This window comes from Salmo trutta, chromosome 27, assembly GCF_901001165.1.
Source record: "Salmo trutta chromosome 27, fSalTru1.1, whole genome shotgun sequence".
NCBI classification, from domain to species: Eukaryota; Metazoa; Chordata; class Actinopteri; order Salmoniformes; family Salmonidae; genus Salmo; species Salmo trutta.
The window spans coordinates 16511081-16534495 of NC_042983.1; the positions used below are offsets into that span (position 1 = coordinate 16511081).

A 23415-nucleotide genomic window follows, 5' to 3' on the forward strand; every position below is an offset into this window, starting at 1 on the left:
CTGTAATTAAGTCTGTTAGCTGTTGCTGTATATTCCTACATTTTATTTATGCCAGGAAATGGATGATTGCGTACTGTTTAACTCTTTTCTTGGTCTTTTTAGGTGTTGGGTGGTGAATCATTGGAATTTATTGTAAAGACATGTTGTTCCATCTTTCTTAGTTTTTTTCAGCAAAAAGTGATGCAGAAAGTAACAGTTCACCCAGCATGAAGTTTAGTAATTGTGCTCGCAAGAAAGCCCACAAAATATTTTATTATGTGCAGTCATGTAAATACAGGGGCACAGAGTAAAACCCCCAAAAAGTCCTATAATTTAGTGAAGTGAAGGTTCAGAGGCTGTGAAATGTTTCTTTGTCTATGCAACAGCATGAACAGATTCTATTGCCTTGCCCTTGGCTCGCATTACTGCTCCAGCACATCCTGTTCAGATGCTCTGTTGGCATTTATGCTAATACCATTCTCAAGGAATGCTGCAGAGTCGATAACAGTTGATAGATATATTAAAATGAGAAAAATATACAAAATGACTGTAAACCAATTTCCCATTTGAAAATGTTTTTCTGTGTGTGGACAATGACTTTGTATTGAGTCATTAGTTCCTAACCATGGCCTGTTCCCAGGTATGAGAGTGTGATCGCCACGCTGTGTGAGAACCTGGACTCCCTGGATGAGCCAGAGGCGCGGGCAGCCATGATCTGGATCGTAGGAGAGTACGCTGAGAGGATCGACAACGCTGACGAACTGCTGGAGAGCTTCCTGGAGGGCTTCCACGATGAGAGCACCCAGGTCTGACTCACTCACACATGGGTCCCGTCCCAAATGGCACCTTATTCCCTATATAGTGCACTATTAGCCCTGGTCCAAGTAGTGCACTACATAGGAAATAGGGTGTCATTTGGGACGCTGACAATATGCCGTTTACTGCTCACTCTAAACAGGCTTCAATGGAACCATTCTGTGCATACTGGGAGATATTGGGGGTGGGGGGGACTGCATTTAGTAGCCTATAGCAAGAGAGAGTAGGCCTATACTTGACTGGCTGCTGTAGACTCACAGGATAACTGCTGTTTTAGCTCTCAAGAGGCAACAACAGCAGCTCTATGAAGATGCTGACTGGTTGGTTATGGCACGCTTAAAGGCACTGCTTGTGAAAGAGCATTGATTTACTTTAAGAATTCAAGCTGTTTTTGATGAAGTTAGGAAAAACTGTAGACTCGTGGAGAGACATTTTAAGTACCTAGTCTTTGTTTCCTATAAACGTCATCTTCTAACCAGTCTCTCGATGATAATAACGGAAAAACATGACACTTTAATGGGAACACTTCAGTAGAAATTGAAGTCTGTAGTGTTTCCTCCTTGAAGCGGTTGGTATTATATCCTCTGTGGATCCATGTATACAGAGTAGTCTAGAGTATTCTGCGGATGTTTTGTTTCGGGATTAGCTCTGCTTGTTTGGAAACCACAGGCTAAGCCATAGATTAATAAATTCTGCTTCATTTCAGTAGTAAAGATTTAGACATAGTATTGATGCATTGGAGAGAGATTTTTGTTAAAGCTATTGAGTTTTAATTTTTTCAGTATAAAACACTACATGCCAAACTCTTTGTAGAGTACGTGTTTAGTTGGAAGTGTTGTGCAAATGTTGTTTAGCACATACTGCTTTTTTGTACTGTATGTATGTATGTATGTATGCTCAGCAAAAAAAGGAAACGTCCTCTCACTGTCAACTACGTTTATTTTCAGCAAACTTAACATGCGTAAATATTTGAATAAAAATAAGATTCAACAACTGAGACATAAACTGAACAAGTTCCACAGACGTGACTAACAGAAATTGAATAATGTGTCCCTTAACAAAGGGGGGGTCAAAATCAAAAGTAACAGTCAGTATCTGGTGTGGCCACCAACTGCATTAAGTACTGCAGTGCATCTCCTCCTCATGGACTGCACCAGATTTGCCAGTTCTTGCTGTGAGACGTTACCTCACTCTTCCACCAAGGCACCTGCAAGTTCCCAAACATTTCTGGGGGGAATGGCCCTAGCCCTCACCCTCCGATCCAACAGGTCCCAGACGTGCTCAATGGGATTGAGATCCAGGCTCTTCGCTGGCCATGGCAGAACACTGACATTCCTGTCTTGCAGGAAATCATGCACAGAACGAGCAGTATGGCTGGTGGCATTGTCATGCTGGAGGGTCATGTCAGGATGATCATGCAGGAAGGGTACCACATGAGGGAGGAGGATGTCTTCTCTGTAACGCACAGCGTTGAAATTGCCTGCAATTACAACAAGCTCAGTCCGATGATGCTGTGACACACCGCCCCAGACCATGACGGACCCTCCACCTCCAAATCGATCCCGCTCCAGAGTACAGGCCTCAGTGTAACGCTCATTCCTTCGACGATAAACGCGAATCCAACCATCACCCCTGGTGAGACAAAACCGTGACTCGTCAGTGAAGAGCACTTTTTGCTATTCCTGTCTGGTCCAGGGACAGTGGGTTTGTGCCCATATGCGACGTTGTTGCCGGTGATGTCTGGTGAGGACCTGCCTTACAACAGGCCTACAGGCCCTCAGTCCAGCCTATTGCGGACAGTCTGAGCATTGATGGAGGGACTGTGCATTCCAGTAGTAACTCGGGCAGTTGTTGTTGCCATCCTGTGCCTGTCCCGCAGGTGTGATTTTCGGATGTACCGATCCTGTGCAGGTGTTGTTACACGTGGTCTGCCACTGCGAGGACGATCAGCTGTCCGTACTGTCTTCCTGTAGCGCTGTCTTAGGCGTCTCACAGTACGGACATTGCAATTTATTGCCCTGGCCATATCTGCAGTCCGCATGCCTAAGGCTTGTTCATGCAGATGAGCAGTGACCCTGGGCATCTTTCATTTGGGGTTTTTCAGAGTCAGTAGAAAGGCCTCTTTAGTGTCCTAGTTTTCATAACTGTGACCTTAATTGCCTACTGTCTGTAAGCTGTTAATGACTGTTCCACAGGTGCATGTTCATTAATTGTTTATGGTTCATTGAACAAGCATGGGAAACAGTGTTTAAACCCTTTACAATGAAGATCTGTGAAGTTAATTCGTAAAAATCTAAATATTTTTCAAAGACAGGGTCCTGAAAAAGGGCCGTTTCTTTTTTTTTATGAGTTTATGTATGTACAGTTGAAGTTTACATACACTTAGGCTGGAGTCATTAAAACTTGTTTTTCAACCACTCCACAAATTTCTTGTTAACAAACTACAGTTTTGGCAAGTCGGTTAGGACATCTACTTTGTGCATGACACAATAATTTTTCCAATAATTGTTTACAGACAGATTATTTAACTTAATTCACTGTATCACAATTCCAGTGGGTCAGAAGTTTACATACACTAAGTTGACTGTGCCTTTAAACAGCTTGGAAAATTCCAGAAAATGATGTCATGGCTTTAGAAGCTTCTGATAGGCTAATTGACATCATTTGAGTCAATTGGAGGTGTGGATGTATTTTAAGGCCTACCTTCAAACTCAGTGCCTCTTTGCTTGACATCATGGTTAAATCAAAAGAAATCAGCCAAGACCTCAGAAAATAAAATGTACACCTCTGGTTCATCCTTGGGAGCAATTTCCAAACGCCTGAACGTACCACGTTCATCTGTACAAACAATAGTACGCAGGTATAAACACCATGGGACCACGCAGCCGTCACACCGCTCAGGAAGCTCTGTCTACTAGAGATCAATGTACTTTGGTGCGAGAAATGCAAATCAATCCCAGAACAACAGCAAAGGACCTTGTGTAGATGCTGGAGGAAACGGGTACAAAAGTATCTATATCCACAGTAAAACGAGTCCTATATCGACATAACCTGAATGGCCGCTCACCAAGGAAGAAGCCACTGTTCCAAAACCACCATTAAAAAAAGCCAGACTACGGTTTGCAACTGTACATGGGACAAATATTGTACATTTTGGAGAAATGTCCTCTGGTCTGATAAAATAGAAGTGTTTGGCCATAATGACCATCGTTATGCTTTGGAGGAAAAGGGAGAGGCTTGCAAGCCGAAGAACACCATCCCAACCGTGAAGCACGGGTGTGGCAGCATCATGTTATGGGGGTGCTTTGCTGCAGGAGGGACTGGTGCACTTCACAAAATGAATGGTGTCATGAGGAAGGAAAATTCTGTGGATATATTGAAGCAACATCTCAAGACATCAGTCAGGAAGTTAAAGCTTGGTCGCAAATTGGTCTTCCAAATGGACAATGACCCCCAAGCATACTTCCAAAATTGTGGCAGAATCGCTTAAGGACTAAAAAGTTAAAGGTATTGGAATGGCCACCACAAAGCCCTGACCTCAGTCCTATAGAAAATGTGTTGGCAGAACTGTAAAAGCGTGTGCGAGCAAGGAGGCCTACAAACCTGACTCAGTTACACCTGCTCTGTCAGGAGGAATGGGCCAAAATTCACCCAACTTATTGTGGGAAGTTTGTGGAAGGCTACCCGAAACGTTTGACCCAAGTTAAACTATTTAAAGGCAATGCTACCAAATACTAATTGAGTGTTTGTAAACTTCTGACCGACCTGGGAATGTGATGAAAGAAATAAATGCTGAAATAAATCTTTCTCTCTACTATAATTCTGACATTTCACATTCTTAAAATGAAGTGGTGATCCTAACTGACCTAAGACAGGGAATTTTTACTAGTATTAAATGTCAGGAATTGTGAAACTGCGTTTTTAAATGGATTTGGCTAAGGTGTATGTAAACGTCTGACTTCAACTGTAGCTATAAGCTGAGTTGGTGTGAGTAGTATGTATCAGTGAGTTATAGCTGGTCTCGTCTGCTCTGGCTTTCCAGGTGCAACTTCAGCTGCTGACAGCCATAGTGAAGCTGTTCCTGAAGAAACCCACTGAGACCCAGGAGCTGGTGCAGCAGGTGCTGAGCCTGGCCACACAGGTGAGTGTCCCGTGGTGTGTACACACACACGGTCAACAGCAGGGATCTAATCAGCCACAGTCTCACACAAACACTTCTTATGCCAGGGCCTTCAGGCTGTGTCAGTTGTTACTCTAATTGCCCAATAGAAGAACAGAAACCAGATTGTCTTGACTTTGAATTCCCAAAAGTAAATTGGAGAGATGGGAGATGTATAGTCCTGTCTTTCAACAACTAGGCATGCCTTTTCTCCAGAAAGTCTGGAACACCTTCAAGTGTTATCCTAAATATGCCAATCAGTCAAGCAACACACCAGGAAAAAGGGAAGGTCAAACATAAGGACATAATGATTGATTGTGTTCTGCTCAAATGCTGATGGGAACAACCCAGTTTAACCTCTCTAGGGGGTGTGGGACGCTACCATCCCACCTGGCCAACATCCAGTGTAATTGCAGAGCGCCAAATTTAAAAACAGAAATACTCATTATAAAAATGTATTAAACATACAAGTGTTATACATCGGTTTAAAGATTAACTTCTTGTTAATCCAACCGCTGTGTCAGATTTCAAAAAGACTTTACGGCGAAAGCAAACCATGCCATTATCTGAGAACGGCGCCCAGCAGACAAATCATTACAAACAGTAACCAGCCAAGTAGAGGAGTAACAAAAGTCAGAAATAGCGATAAAATGTATCACTTACCTTTGATCTTCATATGGTTTCACTCCCAAGACTCCATGTTATATAATTTTTGTTTGGTAAAGTCCCTATTTATATTCAAAAACCTCCGTTTTGTTGGTGCGTTTTGTTCAATAATCCATTGGAACAAAGCGTGGTCACAGCAGGCAGACCAAAGATCAAAAAAGTACCATAAAGTTTGTAGAAACATGTCAAACGATGTTTATAATCTATCCTCAGGTTGTTTTTGTCATAAATAATCGATCATATTTCAACCGGACAATGGCTTCGTCAATAGAAAAGGAAAAACAGAGGCACGCTCCCGATCACGCGCAGGACTCATGTCTGGAAATTTCCACTGTCCTCTCATTGAAAGTGGTGTTTCTCCCTAATTTTTCAGAGTTAAAGCCTGAAACAATGCCTAAAGACTGGCCACATGTAGTGGAAGCCATAGGGATCGTGAACTGGGTCTTAAGTCTTTGTATGGCGGATAGGCTTTCAATGGAAAAACAGCCATTTCAAAATAATAGCACTTCCTGGATGGATTTTCCTCAGGTTTTCGCCTGCCATATCAGTTTTGTTATACTCACAGACATTATTTTAACAGTTTGGAAACTTTAGAGTGTTTTCTATCCAAATCTACCAATTATATGCATATCCTAGCTTCTGGGCCTGAGTAGCAGGCAGTTTACTTTGGGCACGCTTTTCATCCAAAATTCCAAATGCTGCCCCCTACCCTAGTGAGGTTAAATGTAAAAGATGGGAACAACCCAGTTTAAAAGTGGGCTGTGATCTTGGTGGGGTAGTCTAAATGCTTGTAGCTCTTTTATTGGTCTAATTACTATGGGATGTCCTTGACAAACCTGACAACAAGGGCACAATTTTATTTACTGTGCTTCCTGTGGCTGTCACTAACGTCCTTCACTCCATAAATAACTAGCTTGCTGGGAAGCTATTGAAATGGCTGCTTTTATTTGTGATTCTCCCCCTCCCACAAATGGAATGACGCATTCACGTGTGGCGTCTGCCTGACGATAGGGCCTAGATATTCCAGCACTGCTGAAGCAACATGAAAAGTGGGATACTCATTGAAATGGGTCAAGTTGACAGCCAGTGTGAAGACGTCACCATAAACGGTACCCTACTATTTCTGATGAGACAGAGTGTCCTTGAGTTTGAGTGTTGCATTAGATGAAAATCTTTGTTTTTGTGTTGGGTGTTATTAGTGTGTTTTATGAGTAGTTCATCTCACTCCTCAGACTGTGGGAGTTGTCATTAACTTTGGAGGTTAGTGCCAGGGGAGTTTCAACACTGCCAGGAAGCTGCCAGGACCAAAAATATATTCCCGACGTTCTAGTTTTTATGTCCTTGTACCGCGTGTCTTACTTCTAAGCCTTGCTGATGCTGTTCAAATCTTCCCTTGGACTTTCTTATTATTGACTGAGTAGATTATTCTAGCTATACCCCTCAGGGAATCGAACCTAACATACTCTTAGATTATTTGCTTAGTATCTGACATGACATAAGTGAGAAGAACAGCCAGAGAGCGGAGTCTGTGAAGCTGTTACTATTTATTATGCACCACATCAGTCATCCTGTCTATCTGTTGTCTGCAGGACTCTGACAACCCGGACCTGCGAGACCGTGGCTACATCTACTGGCGTCTGCTCTCCACTGACCCTGTGGCTGCCAAGGAGGTGGTGCTGGCTGAGAAGCCTCTGATCTCGGAGGAGACGGACCTGATTGAGCCCACCCTGCTGGAGGAGCTCATCTGCCACATCGGCACGCTGGCGTCCGTCTACCACAAGCCTCCCAGCGCCTTCGTGGAGGGCAGCCGCGGTGTGATGCACAAAAGGCTCCCCGCCCGCACTGGATCGTGAGTCTCTCTCACACACTCTTTTAGGGCCCGCTTGAGTTTCCCTGACTAAACACCTTATTTGCACCCGAGTAATTCCTCTAAATAGTGTTATTTACCCCTAGAGTAAACCCAGTCTTTACTTTGTGTAAAGCATACCTTACTTTATACTGGCTTAAGCCACGTTCGATGAGTCAGAAGTCCAAAAGATCTCACATGAGGCTGTGTTCCCAGCAGACATGAAGTACATCACAGGGCTGATTTTAAATTCAATCTTAATGCCGTTAATTGCTATTTTCATTGCATTTAAGATGAGCCAATGGTGTTCCCTTAAATAACCTTAGGACCAATTTTAAGCAGGGTTGGTTTATTGAAATAAGAGTTCCAGATAATTTAGCTTGGCTGAGACTAGGCTTCTATTTACATTTTTAGCTCAAAACATTGCGTTTAGGAATTCAAACCAGCTTAAACAAGTGAAGTTCTTAAATACCCCCTTTATTGTGGCGACTGTTTGCAGTTATCTCTAACTCCCTCTGTCCTGGTCTCTCCATCCCCCAGAGGAGAGGGTACGGAGAGCCCAGACGTGGGCAATGCTGCTGGGGGCTCTGCCGCTGAAGCTGCCCCCTCTATCATCCCCTCCCAGGGAGACCTCCTGGGGGACCTTCTCAACCTGGACCTGGCACCCCCCACCACCACTGGCCCCCCACCCCCCACCTCCGGCATGCAGATGGGGGGCATGGATCTCCTTGGTGGAGGTCTGGACAGCCTGGTAGGTACCTCACTGTAGACCGCTGTGCTGCTACCCCTGGGCAGCCAGTGAACATAGTCATTTTAATTTTTTTTGCTTTCTTCTCTTTCTTTTTGACTGAGTGTTTTCCTGTTTTTTTTTCTTGTTTTTTTTTATGCCACACCTGCAGATGGATGAGTCTGAACCGGTAACTAAAGTACATGGAGGGAGAGGACATAGCTATAGTCACACATCACATCATCATTAGTTAGATGTAGTAGCTAGGCTTGGGCGGTATCCAGACTTTTATATTGTCATACTGTCCTTCTCTCATACCTGGATTTACGGTAATACCGGCATAGCACACAAGGGAGCGCTAAAAACGCAAGGAAAGACCTTTGGGTCTCTATTACAGAATGCTAACAAAATTTGCACAAACTAATAGTGAAATCACATAGACGTTGTTAGCTAAATGCTACTGAGCGCAAACAAACAAACTAATTGCAAATTCAGCACAAAATTATACACGCATAGCTAGTAGCTACAGAACGTCATTTTCGGTGAGTGGACATTTACATTTGCAAAATTGTGATGAATGTTTTTCTGAAGGAAGAGCAGCATGTATACACGGAGCAGATGGGAGAAGAACGGCAGAGGTGGGGAAAAAAACGATCGTAGGAAGCACTGGGAATAAATGGCAGCTGTACAGAACTCATACAGAGCACTTTGACTTCTGGCAGAAAGCCCTCATAAGCTATCTGATGGCAAACATTTAGTAGTGAATTGCATACAAGTGTAACGTCATCACTTCATGCTCGCTGCACAACAGAGACTCGCTGATAGCTATAAAATGCTATGTACTCCCCAGCTCGCTTTCTCCCGTTGTGCTGTTTACAAACACATGACTGGCTCAAATGTTCTGGGGAACTACGGTAAGTTTCATCTTTTAAAATAATGTGACAGGAGAAATGAAGAATGCAATTTCTTATGGTATTGCACAAGTTGACTGCAGGTAATCACATAAAACGTAGCTACAAATATACACATTTATTGGAAAAACTACAAATAAATAGTTTAAAATGTATTTATTGGAAAAACCATCCTGTGGCTTTTCCAAATGACCTGTTATACTGCCCAAGCCTAGTAGTAGGGCATTATCATTGCTGTATCTACAAGTGCATGTGTGTGTGTATATATACTGTGTGCTGTATTCACCTCTTCAATATTCTTTCTCTGTGCTTGATGCATCCTGATTGTTCCATGTCAATGAATACATCTAACTTGACAACCCTGCTGTATTCATCCTGCCATCAGCCACACGTTCCCCCGCGAACGGACCCTCCACAGTCTCCGTCACCTCAGCCCCCGTCGCCAGTGTACACCCACACTGACTACACCTACACTGACTACAGTCACACTGACAGCCCCCCTGACCACAGCTCTACTGAGCACAGCCCCACTGCTGAGGTTGGTTGAGGGGCATCAGTAGAGGCTCCTGAACAGACTAGACTGGAGTCCCCCTATGGTACCCTGTGCTGTACTGTGACCTCTCACCACCTCTAGCTGCAGTGTCACTGTCTGTTGTAGATCAGAGATGTTTCCTATCGTCTCAATGTTTCTTTAATTGCTTTTTAAGTTTATTTCAGGCCTCTGAGACCTTTTGTAGGTCTTGTTGTTGTGTTTGTTGTTCCAAAAGCCCTTACTTACTGTAGCTAGCTGTATTTGTTATGATTTTAACACGCTCCTCTAGATGTTTAGGCCCTATTCATTTCTGGTTTCCATTCACACTGATCTCTTCATCATTTAAATTTTTTTGAGTGTGATGTATTTCATTACTGAATTCTGTGTAACCACCTGACTGACCACTGTGCTGGCAAACAGTTGGCATTTACAGTTTCTGAGGTATCTGAATGAAAACCTGAACACATTATGCTCGTCCTGCGCTCTTCGACCTCCATATGACCCTCCAGTAGCTCTCATCCTAGATATAGAACACTGTTCTGTATGCTCTCATCTCACCTTCCCCAGTCTAAACCATGCTTTTCATGTGTCATGTTTATCTTAGCAACCCCTCATCACACACCCACCTCCCTCCCTCAGTCTTCCTCTAGCATCTCCCTCAACCTGCTGGAAATAAGGTGTAACATTCTAATAATGTATAAACTGAACTCCTCCCTCTCTCTTCCCTCAGCTTGGAGGAGATATTGGTGGGAGTCCTGCGGTAAGCCTGCTTGCCTGGTTGTTTAAACATTAATTTAAAAAAATTATATTTAGGTGCAGTTTTTTGATGTTCAGCTCTTTAACATGGTCTCTCATCCAAAGATGGGGTCTGGTTTTGGCGCGGCTCCCGCTGTGATGCCAGCCTCTCTAAACGCTCCTGTGGGAGGCGGCCTTGGAGACCTCTTTGACCTTGGAGGGGGGGTTGGCATGCCGATGGGAGCATACATTCCGCCCAAGACAGTGAGTGTCTATAGATTATGGTAGTACTCTTAATATGATAGTATTGATACTATTTTGTTACGTTACAGCCTTATTCTAAAATGGATTAAATAAAGAAATGTCCTCATCAATCTACCCACAGTACTGCATAATGGCAAAGTGAAAACAGGTTTTTATAAATTCTATTAAAAATGTAAGTATTCAGACCCTTTTGCTATGATACTTGAAATTGAGCTCGGGTGCATCCTGTTTTCATTGATCATCCTTGATGTTTCTACAACTTGATTGGAGTCCACCTGTGGTAAATTCAATTGATTGGACATGATTTGGAAAGGCACGCAGCTGTCTGTATAAGGTCTCACAGTTGATAATGCATGTCAGAATAATTGTCCGTAGAGCTCAGAGACAGGATTGTGTCGAGGCACAGATCTGGGAAAGGGTACCAAAAAATATCAGTATTGAAGGTCCCCAAGAAGACAGTGGCCTCCTTCATTCTTAAATGGAAGAAGTTTGGAACCACCAAGATTCTACCTAGAGCTGGGCAAACAGAGCAATCGGGGGAGAAGGGACTTGGTAAGGAAGGTGACCAAGAACCCAATGGTCACTCTGACAGATCTGCAGCACTCCACCAATTAGGCCTTTTATGGTAGAGTGGCCAGACGGAAGCCACTCTTCAGTAAAAGGTACATGACAGCCTGCTTGAAGTTTGCCAAAAGGTACCTAAAGGACTCTGACCATGAGAAACAAGATTCTCTGGTCTGATGAAACCAAGATTGAACTCTTTGGCCTGAATGCCAAGTGTCGCATCTGGAGGAAACCTGGCTCCATCCCTGCGGTGAAGCATGGTGGTGGCAGCATCATGCTGCGGGGATGTTTTTCAGCAGCGGAGACTGGGAGACGAGTCAGGATCGAGGGAAAGATGAACAGAGAAAAGTACAGAGAGATCCTTGATGAAAACCTGCTCAGGACCTCAGACTGGGGTGAAGGTTCACCTTCCAACAGGACAGCGACCCTAAGCACACAGTTAAGACAACGCAGGAGTGGCTTCGGGACAAGTCTCTGCATGTCCATTAGTGGCCCAGCTAGACCCTGGACTTGAAACCGATCCAACATCTCTGGACAGACCTGAAAATAGCTGTGCAGCGACGCTCCCCATCCAACCTGACAGAGCTTGAGAGGATCTGCAGAGAAGAATGGGAGAAACTCCCCAAATACAGGTGTGCCAAGCTTGTAGTGTCATATCCAAGAAGACTCAAGGCTGTAATCGTTGTCTAAGGTGCTTCAACAAAGTATTGAGTAAAGAGTCTGAATACTTATGTAAATGTGATATTTCCTTTTTTTTTATATATATATATATATATATATATATATATATATATATATATATATATATATATATATATATATACATTTACAAAAATGCCTAAACAGTTTTTGCTTTGTTATTGTGTGTAGATTGAGCAGAAAAAACAATTGAATGCATTTTAGAATAAAGCTGTAACGTAACAATGTGGAAAAAGTCAAGGGGTCTGAATACTTTCCGAATGCACTGTAACTACTAGGCCTATATGTTCCTAGATGATCATGCTGAAGACACTCCTCCTCGCTCTCCACAACCTGGTACCCACCTACCTCTCTGATGTTCTCCCAGTCTATGCCCCCTTCCGCTCCTCCTATGGTGGTCTCCTTGTCACCGGCCCCCCATTCCGCATCTCCAACATGGGTGCCCGAGCCTTCAGTTGCTCGGCACCCAGGCTCTGGAATGCTCCCCCCCCCCCCCCCCCCCCCCATACATACAGTGAAATGGCACTGTTAAATTATATGTGATGCAGATAGCCATCTCATTAAAAAACCTTCTGAAAACACACCTCTCTAAGGATGCCTATGGTCTATGATTGACTCTGTCCTACTGCCCTTAGGTGCTCTCCCAGTATCCCTATGTGTCCCCCCCAACATAAACCTTACCCAAAACCATGTTTTGATCCTCTACCCAACCCTTCCCTCTTTTTACCTGTCCTGTTTCGTGTTGTCCTTTTGATTTTAAATTGCACTTTGATGCTCTTGATTTTCTGATGTATGGATTCTACTGTTAATGTGAGATTTCTTTGAATGCCCTGAAAGGTGTCCGCCAAATAAATATAATTATTTTTTATTACAAGCTGTGGAGACGTTTCTCTTATGGTATCTTCTATCCTCAGGTGTGGCTCCCAGCCATGAAGGCTAAAGGTCTGGAGATCTCTGGGACCTTCGCCCGGCGTGCTGGAGTCATCCAGATGGAGCTGGTCCTCACCAACAAGGCCATGAGCGTCATGACTGACTTCGCCATCCAATTCAACAGGAACAGGTGAGAGGAACATCCGTCACAGTCTATATGACTGTCATAAGGAAACCATCTCTGGTGTGAATGTGATTTTTATTTTTTTCTGACTTGGGACTCTTCTCTCTCTAGTTTTGGACTGGCCCCTGCCGGCCCACTCCAGGTCCTCACCCCTCTCGGCCCAAACCAGACCATTGAAGTCAGCCTCCCCCTCAGCACTGTTGGGCCAGTCATGAAGATGGACCCTCTCAACAACCTGCAGGTAACTTTCCCACAACATTAGTTGTACAGGATGTTTCAGGAGACTAGGCTGCTTCAGACTAGGGTTGAATAGTGGGAACCGGGTTATCGAGATATCCAGCCCAAACCCACTCCCTTTTCCCAGGATAAATAACTGCAAGAAACTGGTATATTTATAATAAATAATTTATTTGAACAGCATGACGTGAAATGGCACTGTTAAATTATATGTGATGTCTAAATCTGGCTTCTCAACGGCCTACTCTCTGCTATCTGCATGACCAAACATCGACGCTCATGGTGGGGACACTGCTTTTCACTACGGAGTGTAGTTCACAATGTGTTTATCATCTCATCATGGTAACTTTTTGTCTTGTGAAAGGAAAGACTACATTTGCTGCGGCTACAGTAATATAATGACAATGCATGTCTAATTTACGCTTCGCCATCTGGCTTTCACCTTATTCTTTCATTGTAGAGTTTTAAAACAGCCTGTCACTCAAATATCGTTTCCGCAGTCTCTCTCTCTCTCCATCAATTCCATTCCAATTGCATCCAAAATAGATCGGCCTAATCCTGGTCAAGATTGAGATGCACTGAGTGTACAAAACATCCTGCTCTTTCCATGACCAAAGACCTATTCACACGGGACTAGTATTACTGTAGAATGTAGGTGACGTAATTACTACCCCAGCATGTCTGTTTTTCCGGTGGACGATTCGGATGGGATTAGCTTTACCCAACTGCCCCGTAATAATTGTTTTCCTCATTCAAAATGGATAATTATGACGGAAGCCGGGCGGCTTTTCTAGTTGGGAAGATGTTTTAAATGTCTAGGGATGGCCAAATATTGGCCTTAAGTTCGAAGAAAGTCAAAATGGTAAGACATATCAATAACAACCATGAACTGTAACCTATGCACAAATTGAATTAACTGACATATTTGGTGAAAGAGGAATAAGCACTTGAAAAGTTGATATGTGACAAAACCGATCCATTTGTAGACTACATGCATAGCACTTTTGTTTTAGGCATTAATTTGTTCCCATGTTCTTACCCAAACTGGGTGCAGCACCTGTTTAAACTCAGTAATATCCTTCAATATACAGGGATGAAGATTCGCACGGGATAAGTGTTATCAGAGGACGTGAGAGTTTGCCCGAAAAACTGTAGGTTGTTAAGGATGGGATAATAACCTTCCTGCCAAGTAAAAATGACTTACATGGCAGATTCGGACGGGACTAAAATTATGGATGTGGTGATTTGTGCTCGTGCACATAATTACATTACCTGAGCTCCCCCAGTAAAACCTATCCCGTCCGAATAGACTGACCAGGTGAATCCAGATGAAAGCTATGATCTCTTATTGATGTCACTTGTTAAATCCACTTCAAATCAGTGTAGATGGGTTAAAGAAGGATTTTTAAGCCTTGAGACATGGGTTGTGTATGTGTGCCATTCAGAGGGTGAATGGGCAAGACAAAATATTTAAGTGCCTTTGAACGGGGTATGGCAGTAGGTGCCAGATGAACCAGTGTGAGTGTGTAAAGAACTGCAACGCTGCTGGGTTTTTCCACACTCAACAGTTACCCTTGTGTATCAAGAATGGTCTACCACCCAAAGGGCATCCAGCCAACTTGACATAACTGTGGGAAGCATTGGAGTCAACATGGGCCATCATCCCTGTGGAACACTTGTAGAAGCCATGCCCTGATGAATTGAGGCTGTTCTGAGGGAAAAAGGGGGTACAACTTAATATTAGGAAGGTGTTACTAATGTTTTGTACTGTGTGTGTGTGTGTGTGTGTGTGTGTGTGTGTGTGTGTGTGTGTGTGTGTGTGTATATAGATAGATAGATAGATATATATATATATATATAGATATAGTTGTCCTAGCCTACCTCTTTCAGGTAATACATTCAATGCAGTATTAGCCTTATATTTAGCTAATGAATGATGGATTATGCATAAGCTTCTAAATGATAGCCTCTGTCTCTTGCACAATACGCACCTCCGCTCCGTTGCCGTGTCTACTTAAAAAAATGCTACTTAGCTCTTAGAGTCCCAGGAAAAGCTAGACTAGAATAGCTTGCTGGATATTTTTTCTTTTAGCATTTCTTATACTAATAGACTGTTCGAAGAGAAATTCAAGCTCTTGTTTGCTGAATGTTAAATACAGCAGCCATTAGAACTTTAAAGAGAACACGCAATGGCAGTTATTTACTCAGAATAGAGCTGTCCCCAACAAAACAAAATCTTGGTCGACCAAGAGTCATCTGTTCTTTCGATTGGTCGACGTTTTTAAACATGTATTTTTCCATATAGACACATCCTATGTGTTTTAATCAAATCAACTATATGCACTGAGCTTGTCTGATGCTTTAAGTGAACTGTTTGTTGAAATAATTAAGACGCACAAATGACTAGAGGGAGTCCAGCCACAATTGATTTGATTGTGCTTGTCCTGGCTCAGACTTGCTGTGTTAAAAAAACCAGCTAACAACTGTGTGACTAGCACACGTTGTCTCTCCTCCCTACTGCAGCGACCACCACAGAACATCAACACTGTGATTTTTTTTTGGTATTTTATTAGGATCCCCATTAGCTGTTGCAAAAGTCAAAATCTCATATGCTGATAACAATACATCACGATATAGCACATTTTCTGTAAATTCAATGAATAAATAGTTTATATAAAATGACCATGAAAAGGCCTATTTCTTATTACATTTTGAATTCTACTCAACAAATAAAAGGTACTTCCTCATATTTGATTATTTCTCCTTTTATTTAGAACCTTTGTGAAAATGTTCAATTAAGTACGTAACAACATATTAATATCTCTAAAAACGTAAATAGAAAACACTTCAACTATAGTTGCAAACAAAATAAATATAGGCCTAAAATATATTTTTGGGGGCTTGCCTGTTTTGCATGTTATTTTGGCATTAATACGTGTCACATTTCAGTTTGCATTTGGTACCTTGGGTCGAGTGTGGGCACCAACTCACGAAACCCCTGTTTCTCGACTGTGTAAATTGGGGCCATGTCTTTGCAGATATAAGTTGTAACGGCAGCTGTTATCTCCTTCCATCTTCGTGATTCTTTGCCATATGGTGTGCCGCGGGCAAAAGCCTCTTGCAACGTCTGAGTCAGGGTTTGTTTTGAGCACTAGACTGTGCTTTTTGGGGTCTCATCCGTAGTCTCTCTCCGTACTGTTTCACATGATTCTTGCGTAGGTGGTAAAAGAGGTTAGTGGTGTTTGAGCCTGTTGTCGGGACCGGCCTGTGGCATATTTTGCAGAGGACGGTTTTCTGGTCCGTGTCCGACTTTTCATACCCAAACCACGTCCATGCGACCGAAGTAGCCCCTCTCTCTTAGGTACGACCTCCATGTCTCCGTGCTCTGTGTCACGTTCACTCTCCTCCATATTTGTTTGTGTTGCAGCCGTGTGGAAGAACGCAAAGCGTCGTCCAATTGACAAAAAATATTGCTGTAACGAGTGTGATTTGCGACACAACGAAATAAACGATAGAACGTAATATGAAACGATAGAAAAACGTCTATCGTCACACGATATATATATCGTCATATCGCCCAGCCCTACGGCTGGACGATAATCAAGATTGGACCAAACTAGAGCCTGTAGAACTTGCTTTTTGGAGTGTGGTGTCAAAAAAGCAGAGCAACTCTTAATTACGGCTAGACCTCTCCCCATCTTTACAACCATTGAATCTATATGTTTTGACCATGACAGTTTACAATCTAAGGTAATGCCAAGTAATTTAGTCTCCTCTACAGCCACACCATTCATTACAAGATTTAGCTGAGGTCTAGCACTTAAGGAATGATTTGTACCAAATACAATGCTGTTAGTTTTAGAGATGTTCAGGATCAGTTTATTACTGGCCACCCATTCCAAAACAGACTGCAGCTCTTTAAGGGTTTCAGTGACTTCATTAGCTGTGGTTGCTGATGCGTATATGTTTGAATCATCAGCATACATGGACACACATGCTTTGTTTAATGCCAGTGGCAGGTTATTGGTAAAAATAGAAAAGAGTAGAGGGCCTAGAGAGCTACCCTGCGGTACACCACACTTTACGTGTTTGACATTAGAGAAGATTCCATTAAAGAAAACCCTTTGGGTTCTATTAGATAGATGGCTCTGAATCCACATTATGGCAGAGGTTGAAAAGCCATAGCACATACGTTTTTTTTCAACAACAGGTTATGGTCAATAATATCAAAGGCATCATCAGTCATTTGTGTCAGTGCAGTACATGTTGAGAGCCCTTCTCTATAAGCATGCTGAAAGTCTGTTGTTAATTTGTAATTTGTTGACAGGGAAATACAATGCTATTTGGTGAAACACATTTTTTTCCAACAGTTTGCTAAGAACTGGCAGCAAGCTTATAGGTCTGCTGTTAGAACCAGAAAATGCTGCTTTACCACTTTTGGGTGGCGGAATTACTTTGACTTCCCTCCAGGCCTGAGGACAAAGACTTTCCTCTATGCTCAGATTATAGCCACTCCTATCCGTCATATTGTTAGTCAGCTACCATCGTCAGTAGCTTTCCATCTAAGTTATCAATGCCAGGAGGTTTGTCGTTATTGATCGATAACAATAATTTTCCATCTCTCCTACACTGACTTTACAAAATTCAAACTTGCAATGCTTTTCTTTCATTATTTGTATTTTTATGCATGAATACAATTGCTCACTGTTCATTGTTGGCATATCCTGCCTGAGTTTGTCCACTTTATTTAATTGGCAGCCATTAAAATAATTTGCAACATCAAATGGTTTTGTGATGAATAAGCCATCTGATTCGATGGAAGATGGAGTTCAATTTGTCTTTCTGCCCATAATTTCATTTAAAGTGCTCCAAAGTATTTTTTCTTCCATCATTCTTTATATCATTGATCTTGGCTTCATAATAAAGTTTATTCTTCTTTTTGTAGAGTTTAGTCACATAATTTCTCAATTTGCAGTAAGTAAGCCAGTCAGATGTGCAGCCAGACTTATTAGCCACTCCTTTTGCCTCATCTCTATCAACCATACAGTTTTTCAATTCCTCATCAATCCATGGAGCCTTAACAGTTCTAACAGCCAGTATTATCCTGTCTGTGTTTCTGAAGCTGCAACATAATTACAGCCATTTCTGACTGAAAAGTAATGTTACTGAAATCCCTCATTTGTTTAGGAATTACCTCAACCCTTACTGTTTTTACGTGACACATATGCATCGCATGCATGTGACCAATAGGGCCTGACCTGTAGCATATCATAATTGCATCTATTAAATAGGTTATAACAAACTCTGAACACGTGACAGCAAAATGTATGCAGAGGATGTGACAAACTCGAAACAGGGGAATGTTTACTGGTTCCTCAGGAGGTAAAGGGGAAGTTGGATGTGTGGAATAAATTTGACTAGTGGAAAATACTGGAGATCAAGAAAAAGAATGTAAGGAGCGAGCGCTACGTGCATATGTGTGCCAAACAGGTGCTGTTACGTTACAATATACACTACCGTTCAAAAGTTTGGGGCAACTTAGAAATGTCCTTGTTTTCCATGAAAACATACATGAAATGAGATGCCAAATGAATAGGAAATATAGTCAAGATGTTGACAAGGTTATAAATAAAGATATATATTTTTTAAATTTAAATAATAATTGTAGACTTCAAACTTTTGCTTTTGTCAAAGAATCCTCCATTTGCAGCAATTACAGCCTTGCTGACCTTTGGCATTCTAGTTGTCAATTTGTTGAGGTAGTCCGAAGAGATTTTGACTGTGCTGGCCACTCCATTATAGACAGAATACCAGTTGACTGCTTCTTCCCTAAATAGTTATTGCATAGTTTGGAGCTGTGCTTTGGGTCATTGTCCTGTTGTAGGAGGAAATTGGCTCCAATTAAGCGCCGTCCACAGGGTATGGCGTTGCAAAATGGAGTGATAGCCTTCCTCCTTCAAGATCCCTTTTACCCTGTACAAATCTCCCACTTTACCACCACCAAAGCACCCCTAGACCATCACATTGCCTCCACCATGCTTGACAGATGGCATCAAGCACTCCTCCAGCATCTTCATTTTTTTCTGCGTCTCACGAATGTTGTTTGTGATCCAAACACCTCAAACTTAGATTTGTCTGTCCATAACACATTTTTCCGATCTTCTGTCCAGTGTCTGTTCTTTTGCCCTGCTTAATTTTTTATTTTCATTGGCCAGTCTGAAATATCAATCAACTGTATTTATAAAGCCATTTACATCAGCCGATGTCACAAAGTGCTATATAGAAACCCAGCCTAAATCCACAAACAGCAAGCAATGCCGATGTAGAAGCACGGTGGCTAGGAAAAACTCCTTAGAAAGGCAGGAACCTAGAGAGGAACCAGGTTCTGAGAGGTGGCCAGTCCTCTTCTGGCTGTGCCGGGTGGAGATTATAACAGCACATGGCCAAGATGTTCAAATGTTCATAGATGACCAGCAGGGTCTAATAATAATAATCAGTGGTTGTAGAGGGTGCAACAGGTCAGCACCTCAGGAGTACAAGGTAGCACGTCCGGTGAACAGGTCAGTGTTCCATAGCTGCAGGCAGAACAGTTGAAACTGGAGCAGCAGCACGACCAGGTGGACTGGGGACAGCAAGGAGTCATCAGGCCAGGTAATCCTGAGGCATGGTCCTAGGGCTCAGGTCCTCCGAGGGAAAGAGAAGGACACCTCACAAGTCCTCAACTGCCATCTTCATTAAATAGTACCCGCAAAACACCAGTCTCAACGTCAACACTCTACTAATGAAATGGCTTTTTCTTTGCAACTCTGCCTAGAAGGCCTGCATCCTGGAGTCGCCTCTTCACTGTTGACATTGAGACTGGTGTTTTGCGGGTACTATTTAATGAACCTGCCAGTTGAGGACTTGCGAGGCGTCTGTTTCTCAAACTAGACACTAATGTACTTGTCCTCTTGCTCAGTTGTGCACCTGGGCATCCCACTCTTTCTATTCTGGTCAGAGCCAGTTTGCACTGTTCTATGAAGGGAGTAGGACACAGTGTTGTACGAGATCTTCAGTTTCTAGCCAATTTCTCACATGGAATAGCCTTAATTTCTCAGAACAAGAATAGACTGATGGGTTTCAGAAGAAAGTGCTTTGTTTCTGGCCATTTTGAGCCTGTAATCGAACCCACAAATGCTGATACTCCAGATACTCAACTAGTCTAAAGAAGGCCAGTTTTATTGCTTCTTTAATCAGAACAACAGTTTTCAGCTGTGCTAACATAATTGCAAAAGGGTTTTCTAATGATCAATTAGCCTTTTAAAATGATAAACTTGAATTAGCTAACACAACGTGCCATTGGAAAACAGGAGGGATCGGTGCTGATAATGGGCCTATGTAGATATTCCATACAAATTCAGCCGTTTCCAGCTACAATAGTAATTTACAACATTAACAATGTCTACGCTGTATTTCTGATCAATTTGATGTTATTTTAATGGATGAAAAATTTGCTTTTCTTTCAAAAACAAGGACATTTCTAAGTGACCCTAAACTTCTGGTTTTCTGACCATTTGGAACAATGTAAACAACAATTATAAGCGTACCAGAGTCTGTTGAAATGGTTTTTTTCCTAAAGCCTTTATTACAGCAAAGACTAAAAACCAGTCGCCTTCATTTGTGATTGCAATTTCAGAAAGGGAACTGTTTATATAGGCCTATTTATTGTTTTCGCTAATTATGCAGTGGTTGCTTTATTACATTTTTTAAAACTAAAATGCTTGATTGCATTTCAAATCATTAATGACTCCTATGCTGTGTGATGACATTAACAAATAAATGATTGATACAGTAGCCTATATAACTATTGAAATATAGACCTAAGTAAATTACGGTATTAAGACTAAACAGAATGATCTCTTAGACCTACAGCTCGATGGTGGTTATACAAGGCTGCTATACTATGCCTACGAATGATAATGACGTTACTTATTATACTGAACAAAAATATAAATGCAACAATTTCAAAGGTTTTGTTGAGTTACAGTTCATGTAAGTAAATCAGTCAATTGAAACAAATTCATTAGATCCTAATCTATGGATTTCATATGACTGGGCAGGGGTACAGCCATGGGTGGGCCTGGAAGGGCACCCATTTGGTATACTGGCTGACCCACTGGTGAGCCAGGCCCAGCCAATCAGAATGAGTTTTTCCTCACAAAAGGGCTTTATTACAGACCAAAATACTCCTCAGTTTCATCAACTGTCCGGGTGGCTGGTCTCAGATTATTCCACAGGTGAAGAAGCTGGATGTGGAGGTCCTGGGCTGGTGTGGTTAAATGTGGTCTTAGGTTGTGAGGCCGGTTGTATGTACTACCAAATTCTCTAAAAGGACGTTGGAGGTGGCTTATGGTACTTTAATATTAATTTCTCTATCTGGCAACAGCACTGGTGAACATTCCTGCAGTCCGCATGCCAATTGCACGCTCCCTCAACTTGAGACATTTGTGACAACTGCACGTTTTAGTGGCCTTTTTATTTTCCCCAGCACAAGCTGAACCTGTGTAATGATCATGCTTCTTGATATGCCACACACGTCAGGTGGATGAATTATCTTGACAAAGGATAAAATGCTCACTAACATGGATGTAAACTAATTTGTGCTCAATTTGAGAGCGATAATATTTTTGTGCGTATGGTACCTTTTTTCTGGGATCTTTTTTTCAGCTCATTAAACATGGGAACAGCACTTTACATGTTGAGTTTATATTTTTGTTCAGTGTATTATAATGATGGTCATAATAACAATAAGATGATCAAGGAAAAAGTAGGATGATTATAATAAATGAAAAAAAAGACAATTTGGAACAGTGTAAACAACACTAAATTATAAATAATACCAGAGGTGTAATGAAAATAAAGTGTAAAGCCTTTATTACAGCATAGCAAAGATTTAAAAAGAAACATTTTTGTTTATTTGACATGTGGTTGCCTGAGGCTTCGTGCTCACAGAATCAGTAGGCTATTAAACAAACATTCAAACAGGCAACAGAAGCAAGATCTGTCTTATTTCTGTAGATATTGTGATTTCTAAAGGCACATTTAACAGTTAGGCTGTTGGTTATAGACATTTTATGTTGGGGTTTCCGCTCTCCTCACTTTTCTTAGACAATTAAGGCAAGAGCTGTTTTCTTGTCTCCTAACTCCGCCACTGTCTCCGCCGCATTGTTCTTAACACCTATATGCTGGTTAACTTTGCAATTATGCACATAGCAACATGGTCTAGGACAATGCCGTTGGGGGTACACCAATTAAAAATGTAATTTGCATTTAAAAAAAATAGTAATTACTTTATTTTCTCTTCTAATTTTCAAACAGTACATTTATATTTTCCAACGGGGCTAAACAGTTGAAGTTGGAAGTTTACATACACCTTATCCAAATACATTTCAACTCAGTTTTTCACAATTTCTGACATTTAATCCTAGTAAAAATTCCCTATCTTAGGTCAGTTAGGATCACCACTTTATTTTAAGAATGTGAAATGTCAGAATAGTAGTAGCTTTTATTTCTTTCATCACATTCCCAATGGGTCATAAGTTTACATACACTAAACTAGCATTTGGTAGCATTGCCTTTAAATTATTTAACTTGGATCAAACGTTTCAGGTAGCCTTCCACAAGCTTCACGCAATAAATTGGGTGGATTTTGGCCCATTCCTCCTGACAGAGCTGGTGTAACTGAGTCAGGTTTGTTGGCCTCCTTGCTCGCACATGCTTTTTCAGTTCTGCCCACAATTTTTTGGGGATTGAGGTCAGGGTTTGTGATGGCCACTCCAATACCATGACTTTGTTGTCCTTAAGCCGTTTTACCACAACTTTGGAAGTATGCTTGGGGTCATTGTCCATTTGGAAGACCCATTTGTGACCAAGCTTTAACTTCCTGACTGATGTCTTTAGATGTTGCTTCAATATATCCACATAATTTTCCTCCCTCATGATGCTATCTATTTTGTGAAGTGCACCAGTTCCTCCTGTAGCAAAGCACCCCCCACAGCATGATGCTACCACCCCCGTGCTTCACAGTTGGGATGGTGTTCTTCGGCTTGCAAGCTTCCCCCTTTTTCCTCCAAACATAACAATGGTCATTATGGCCAAACAGTTAGTTATTTTTTTGTTTCATCAGACCAGAGGACATTTCTCCAAAAAGTACGTTCTTTGTCCCCATGTGCAGTTGCAAACCGTAG

At 42.0% G+C, this 23415-nt stretch overlaps 1 protein-coding gene across 4 annotated transcripts in view; it reads left to right on the forward strand.

The window, feature by feature from the left end:
- Window positions 1-23415, forward strand: part of LOC115164445 (AP-1 complex subunit beta-1) — a 53722-nt gene that overhangs the window by 8960 nt on the left and 21347 nt on the right. For 3 of the 4 annotated variants that reach the window (XM_029716923.1, XM_029716921.1, XM_029716924.1), the window contains exons 11-19: window positions 620-785; window positions 4838-4936; window positions 7210-7469; window positions 8007-8217; window positions 8366-8383; window positions 10367-10396; window positions 10498-10635; window positions 12813-12958; window positions 13064-13193. In XM_029716923.1, coding sequence (XP_029572783.1) covers window positions 620-785; window positions 4838-4936; window positions 7210-7469; window positions 8007-8217; window positions 8366-8383; window positions 10367-10396; window positions 10498-10635; window positions 12813-12958; window positions 13064-13193 — 1198 coding nt within the window. The remainder of the gene's footprint in view (window positions 1-619; window positions 786-4837; window positions 4937-7209; window positions 7470-8006; window positions 8218-8365; window positions 8384-10366; window positions 10397-10497; window positions 10636-12812; window positions 12959-13063; window positions 13194-23415) is intronic. The other variant, XM_029716922.1, reaches the window with a different exon arrangement.